At 48.0% G+C, this 7294-nt stretch overlaps 1 protein-coding gene across 1 annotated transcript in view; it reads right to left on the minus strand.

Annotated features, from left to right (window-relative positions):
- Nucleotides 1-488: 488 nt before the first annotated feature.
- Nucleotides 489-7294, minus strand: part of LOC103916276 (chromosome unknown open reading frame, human C10orf76) — a 130007-nt gene continuing 123201 nt past the window's right edge. The window contains exons 25-26 of the mRNA XM_009323242.1: nt 6958-7074; nt 489-955 (exon numbers count right to left, since the gene is read on the minus strand). Of these exons, the coding sequence (XP_009321517.1) occupies nt 863-955; nt 6958-7074 (210 nt within the window). The 3' untranslated portion in view covers nt 489-862. The remainder of the gene's footprint in view (nt 956-6957; nt 7075-7294) is intronic.

The following is a 7294-nucleotide window of genomic DNA, read 5'->3' on the forward strand; positions in this document are numbered from 1 at the left end:
TGGGCAATAAGGGGAGTGGGGGGAAGGTGTCAGCTTGTCCTCTGCCCCATGAAAATGGAATATCTAAAAATGTCCCTCAACCTTAGAAACAGCAGAGACAAGCTGGGCTACTGGAAGCAACAGTGACCCCAAGCAGAGCTGGTCTCCAGTTACGAAGTGCTCTGTTTGATGACCCATATTCTTGCATACTGGCTCAGACTGGACCCTGTAAGCCAACAGCCTTGGAGGCAAAATTTCTCCTTCTCCAGTAATCCAACAGCTTGGTTCAAGTGACACCTTCTGCCATCAGGAGCCAGCAGTGAGCAGGGCCTGATCCTTAAGGAAACTGTTTTACACCCCAAAGTCATTCCCAATGGGATGGCAGTGGATTTGATCTACATTGCAGGAGGGCAGGTTGATCCAGGCTGACAGAAAAGAACAGCCCTTGCCTGGGATCAGAGAGCTTTCCCCGTAGAGCAGGCGAGCGATCTCAACCCAGAACTGTCTCACACAGCTGGACTGGTTTTATTATTTTGGTTGTGAGCTCTCCCCCAGCTCTGCTACAAAGGTTTCCAGTGCATCTTCCCTGAGGCTGCGGAGGGAATCTCCCATTGCTATGTCACAGGAACAGCTGCCCACCCCCATGGCACCTTGCAAAATTGCTTCCTCCTCCTCCTCAACATGCCGATCATCTCTCCTCAGCCCCAGTCCTGTTGAAACTCATGCCTTTGGGATCAAACACACAGCAGCAAGGCTCTCCCCTAGAAGAAATGCAGTCCCTTCTGCAGGTGGAAGGCAAGGGACAACTGGCTGCAGATCTGTAGTGTCCCTGCCCAGACAGGCCCGTCTCTGGTCAGCCCTGCGCAGCAGCTGCGTCCCTGCTTCAAGAGATCGTAGAGAATTCCTTCAGCAGCAGTTCCTGGCTCAGCGTGTTGAAAGCAAGGTTCTTCCTCACGTTGATGCTGATGGACCGAACCTGACAGAGACAAAACAAGATGTTTTAGCCAAGGGACTCTTTCTGGCTCCCCGTGAGCATGGTAGCTTTGACACTGCTGACCTCCAGGTTCAGCATGAAACCGTTTTGCATGCTGTTATAGTCCCAGAGAACTTGCTGCAGTCAGCTCTCACTGAGACTCCAGCTTAGCAAGAAATCCCTGAGGATAGCTGCTCCCTGGAATAACAGGAATGTCCATAGTGACATCCCAGCAAGGAGAGTAAATTCCACAGGAGACAGGGATGGGAGAGGATGCTCTGTTTGGATGCATGAGCTATGGTTTGTTTCCTGCTCTGGGGCAAAGTGATGGGGAAAGTGAGCACTTCCAGGTGGCAGCTGGAAGAGCATTTTCTGTCAGTGCCTGCTGGAGTGCCAGCCAGCATTCTCCTGGATGAATGCAGTGCCATGGCCTCTGTCCTGCTCCAGAACCTGCAGAGCCAAAGATACGGAGTCAAGGAAAGGACAGAGGCCACGCTGCTGTGCTGTAAACACAAATTATCACCCAAGCTGGCAGAAAACCATGGGTTCAGAGCCAGCTGTGTGCATTCTGTGCTGAGTGCCTTACACTTGAAGCTGGCTCACTAGCTGTCTCTGAAGAAGAGACACCTTTATCCCTTAACGATGCCCGGACTTCTGGTCACCCGCAGAGACTGCGAAGAAGAGCTGGGCAACCCTGTCGCGCAGCAGCTTCCCTTCCCCCTTCCTGCCTGCAGACTCGCTGGCCGAACACACAGGCCCCAGACTGGGCTCAGTCTCAGTTGCACTCGGCAACGAGAAAACAAAGTCAAACATCATCTGTGTCAGCGACTGTGCAGCAGTGACAGAAAGCAAAACTGACACAAGCTCATCCAAACAACGGGATTACAGTTCCCAGAGACTCGGAGCCTGTGATAATAAGGTTGTTGCTGACCTGGTTAGCATTTTGTGCTTTTTAAAAGCACTGGGGGATGAATTATATAGAAGCAGAACGAGGAATCCAACACTGGGGGCTGGAAGAGCAAGTTAGCAGTATTTATACTGCTGAGGGTCCCACTTGCTGCCCTGGTGAGAAAAAAAGAGGGGAAGGGCAGAAAGCTCCCAAAAAGGCAGAATGCGTAAGAGCGGGAACCAAATCAAAACATGGAAGGTTAACAGGGAAAGCTGTGAAGTGAACCCCAGTGAGCCCCATTGCACAGACCCTAACAGCTCGAGCAAGCTAGCAAAGATGTCTACACTTCAAGTCAGAATATTTAAGTTTTATGGTGTCTGCAGAAACCACAAACTCTCCTTCATCAGGATGCTTGGCAGAGACCCCATGCGTCTTCATTCCCTTGGAGCACCCCCTCACCTCTCTTCTCTGGGTGTCTTTTGACTTACTCCATACTGAAATAGTTTGGGATCATGTCTTGTAAGATAACCACAGGTTATAGCCTATGCCAAGTGCCACTGCAAGTGGTGTCCAGAACACTGGTTTGCACTGGGCTGTCTCCCTGCCAGGAGAGGAGACAGGAGCCCCACTGACAGGATTTGGTCCCAGTCCCACCGAGTGCTCCCCCCCTCAGGGATCCAGTCAGTTCTGACAAGAGGGGAACAACATGGCTAAACAGATGCGGAGAGTCCTCTGCCCTGGGGAATGTGCTGCCTGCAAAAAAGGGGCAGATGCTACACGTAGTGTAAGCCAGGGTCCTTATTATGACTACAAGCATTTCTACGGGTCCCAGCAACAGAAAGAACAAGCAGAAATGAGCTCCTGGCCTCAGGAACTGCTGCCAGGAGCCAGACACCAGCAGCAGAAGATGCCCAACTTGTATACACATCAAGGTCTCTGAGAAGGATGCAGCAGCAGTCTCTACAAGCCCAGAAAGGGAGGCTGGAGTGGCACATGATGAGAACACACACAGGGCTTAGCAGAAATTGTACCTATGGGGTAGAGCACAAGAAATTAAGCCTGTTTAGTTTGCAAAGAGAAGGTTTAGGAGGAATAGAGCAAACACTCTCCAATATGTAAAATGAGGTCAGAAAATGAACAGTGAGTAATATTTCTCTGGCTCCCCAGAGATGGGGCGAGAAATACTCAGCTTAATTTAAGACAAAGAAGATTTACACTGGAAAAGACGAAATACTTTTAAACCGATGGGTTCTGAAGCAGTGGAGTAGATCACCTGGGGCCAATGTGGAGCTGTTTTCACTTAAAGACAGCTTCAGGTTTCAAGAGGAGCTTAGACACAAACTTTGGTCAAGAGCAGTCTAGATGGACTTAGATCTGCTTTAACACAAATTGGGGAGAGGAATGGGCATGATAACAACACACAAGATGACTGTGACGTTTCTACAAATCTCTGCCCAGCGTTTCTTCTGCTGTGAGAAAGCGGGCAGCTCTGAGCCAACCAGCTTAAAAGGTAAGAATAGCTCAAATTAGAGTTAAATCAAGTTATCTCCAGTACCAGGGCTCAGCACAGGGAGCCAGAGCTCATCTCCCTTTTGGGGCTGGAAGACCAGACGGTGACACAGGGAGGTGTCAGCCTGTAACAAGAATAATCTTCAGAAGCTTCCTGCAGTCTGGCTGAGCTGCTCCATCCATGAGGCTACACCTCAGGACTCCTCCTAGCTCATGGTGCAGCGGGCAGCCCAGGCCTGGCTGCCAGCCTTGAAGCTACCAGAAGTCTCTAGAGTGGCTTATACAAGGGGCCAAAACGAGCCTCAGAAAGTAAGCTCAGAGCTTTAACATTCATTCTGCAAGGAAGTAAAAGCAGAGCACGTGTCCTCTCTCTTGCTTCTGTATGAAGCATGCTGGAGCACACTCGGGCCAGAAGAGCTTTTAAAATTGTTTTCTCCCTATTAGCAGCTTGGATCACATTTAACCCACAGACTTTGAAGAAATGAGAAATGCATGAAATGCTGACATCACATGGAGAACAATGAGCAAATGAAAGAATGGATGAAGCAGTGGCATTAACCATGTGAGGAAAACATTATTCAGCTCTAGTTTTGTCTCATTATAGCTGGACGTGTGCAACACTGTAGAGACACTCCTATTTCAGAGCAAGTCCCATCAATTAAACCTGTTTCAAATCAACAAGCACCTCTTAAGAAATTTTACAATGGGACGAAGGTTTACACTGACTACTACATCTAATTAAAAGTCAAATTAGTGTAATTTCCCCTGCAGAAATCAATCCCTGATCAGACTATTTTGAGACTCTGCTGAAACCTATCCAACTGCAAAGACAGTGAATGTTTTGCAAAGATGCTGAATCTCTTTCCACACATTCCTCCAGCTGCAACGCAAGGGTCCAAAAGCTCACATCCAAACCATTCATTCTATCAAAGCAGCACAGACCTCAAATGACATCCCTGAGGGTTCAAAGGAAAAGAAATAAAAAGTGTTAGAAAACTTCCTAACTTCCTTCCTTTAGCCCCTCAAAGGCAGCACAACAGGCCAGAAAACCCAGTTGATAAAACACTCTGCACATCACCTTCCACCACAATGTGGCTGCAGTATCGCAGGCCTTTGAAAGCTTCTTTGAAAAGGGAATGGGAGAAGAAAGCAGATTTTTCTTTGGGATTACCAAGAAAGAGCAGCACTGAGGCAAAGCCAGAGAAGTGAAGCAGTGCATTAGCAAAGCATGTCAAAGGAGTGAGAACAAGATTTCTAAGCATAAAGGAGCCAAGAGAATGGCTTGGGGAAGTTTCTGCTCACCCACTTAATGGGAGCACAGAGAGATGAAAGGGCAGCCGAAAAGGAAAATGGCTCCCGCGTGTCATTCCCCACCAAGAAGGATTTGCTTTAATGCAGTCACACAGATAGAGATAAGAAAACCAGGAGGAATCTGGAAAGAATTATTTGCAAACAGATCCTGTTCAGGAAGACCTGATGAGACCAGCATGAGTTTGGAAACCACACTGGAAACCTGTAGTTCACCACCAGCCCCGCTCCTTGGGCAGAGCTCACGAAGAAAATTGCAGCAACTTCACTCTTCCCTCTCCATGAAATCCTGCAAACCTCATGAGTTAAACACAATGCACTGGGTAGGGGGATATTATCCAATGTCAGACCAGCAACGGAAGCCAAAGTAAAGACTCAGAAGCCTCGCAAAAAGGAAGCCAAGTACCTGGTTTGAAGAGGATATGGGGAGGACAGGGCTGACTAGGGCCTTTTTGATGAGCTGTTCAAACAATTAATAAAGCCATCAGTTACTGTGCACCTAGAGGAAAAAACAGTGTGGAGGATGGGAGGCCAGCTGGGTTTGCTGAAGACAAATCATAACATATCAGGTTGATTTCCCACTGTGTTGAGGGAACGGCTTAATGGAATGCAGGGGATTTTCTGTAGCTGTGAGTAAAGAACATTTAATAGGGTCCCAATTCTCAGGGCATCTAGAGAAATGTGGATTAAACAGATTCACAACTGGGTCAAATCAGCACATTTAGACAGTAATTATTCAGGCTTTCATATGCTCTTGAGAAGAGGGTCCCAGGGGTACCTGCATGGGCAATTTTCACGAGGGAGTTGAGGAGGGACTGGTTTATGCTAAACAGATTCTTAAATGATACAAAATTGGGATTTTGGAAAAAAAAAATCAGGCTAGGAAGAATATAATTTTAGCTGAAGTGTTTTGTAACTGTGATGATCTTAGGACTGAGAATGTCATTTTAATCAATTGGCATGATCAGCCTAAGCTTCTGCCAGGCCAAGTGGAAAGTGGGGCATGCAGGAAGCAGTCATGTGGCCAAGAGGCTGGGGAAGGAGATGCTGGCTGAGGAGGGCAGGAGCCCTTGGGACAGAACAGATGACAACAGAAACATGAATGCATCTTATTTCCAGGCTACAGTAATAGGAGAAGCCCGTGTCACAGGAAGGCTATGGCCAAATTTCTTTTCATGTATTCCAGATATGGTATCAAACAGCAGGCCAGAGAGACAAAAACAGGCACAAAAGAGCACAGAAAAATGGCACGAAAATGATTGCAAGTGGTTTTGCCTGTATACCACCCAATGGCAGTGCTGGAATGACCCAAAAACATTAAAAAGCATTCTGTAGAAGGAAGCAAAACCAATCCAGGTGTGCTTGCTCTGGAGCAGCGTAGACAGAGGGAGGTATAACATTCCCAAACTCATGCAGACTCGTGACGGAGTGGGCAGGCATCAATTACTCATCAATCAGCAATGACAGAGCTGGGAGAGAGAATCAGCTCTCAAACTGGTGGAGAAAGCTGCCAGAGTTAGAGATCTCTCCCTTCCCTGAAGCTGTAATGATTGAAAAGTGAGGAAAAACAGGCTCCCCTCAGATACCAGCCACTACAAAAACATTGCCTCCCTGGTGATGCGGCCATCGGACAAGAAAATGTTGCGTCAGGGCTCTCTGGAGCAGGGTGAGCAAGTTGGCCTGCTGAAGAATATAACTACCAACCCAAATTATTTGGACTCAGTTTTCTCTTCGCTACATTATTTTTGTGGAGCTTCCTACCATTAGCCTTCTCCTCTGGCAGAAGTAGACATTTCTAGGAAATGCCTTTGCTTTCTTTGCTTGAGAATCCTATTTTGTGAGTGATGGAGGAAAGCAACGAGCAGGCGCGTGTTTCACCAGTATCACATATTCTGCTCAGTCCCATACTTTGTGGTCCCCTTAACAACAGCAAAAAGGCTAAGTTGCTCTACGTGATAAACCCAAGGTGGGAGCAGTCAGCTTCTCCACCATGCAAATTTACCACCACAAAGCCCGGTGGATCCCCATGGCAGAAGGGACAGAGAATGACTGACCGGTTGCTGGCCTGAGCAGTCTGGTGGTTCCTCCCCAGCCGTGTATTGCAGGGCAGGGAGCTCCAGGGAGCTTTCATATCAGTTGAGACATGCAGTGTCTCTTCAGATCCTATTCCTGCCCCGTCTTTGGAGGCAGCCCGATGGAGTAACAGGGCTGCTCAGCTATACCCCAAATGCCACTGCCCAGGCCGTAAGCAAAAGCTTTGGAAAAGCATTGTTGATTCTGCAGAATCGAGGCAGCTTACCAGCTCTTTGAAGAAGGCAGCCTCTTTATGCTGCTCTGAGTAGCGCTCATACTGGTCCAGTCCATCCTGCAGTTTCAGGGTCAGCGTGTCGTAGTTGGACCGTACCACTTCCAAAACCTGCCAGAGACAGCCAAATACAGCAGAGGAGTCAGCATCCACGGATGCCTCAGCATAGGAGGAGCAAGGCAGAGAGAGATCACAGCTCTGGCACCTGTTTTTGCAACATACATGGCTTTAACAGCCAATATTTGGCTCATGACTAACAACGTGGAGGTGGGCCCTAAAGTCTTCCTAATGCCAGTAAGGAACAGCCCTCAAATTTACAGAACTTCTTCAT

This window comes from Pygoscelis adeliae, unplaced genomic scaffold (genome assembly GCF_000699105.1).
Source record: "Pygoscelis adeliae isolate BGI_AS28 unplaced genomic scaffold, ASM69910v1 Scaffold294, whole genome shotgun sequence".
NCBI classification, from domain to species: domain Eukaryota; kingdom Metazoa; phylum Chordata; class Aves; order Sphenisciformes; family Spheniscidae; genus Pygoscelis; species Pygoscelis adeliae.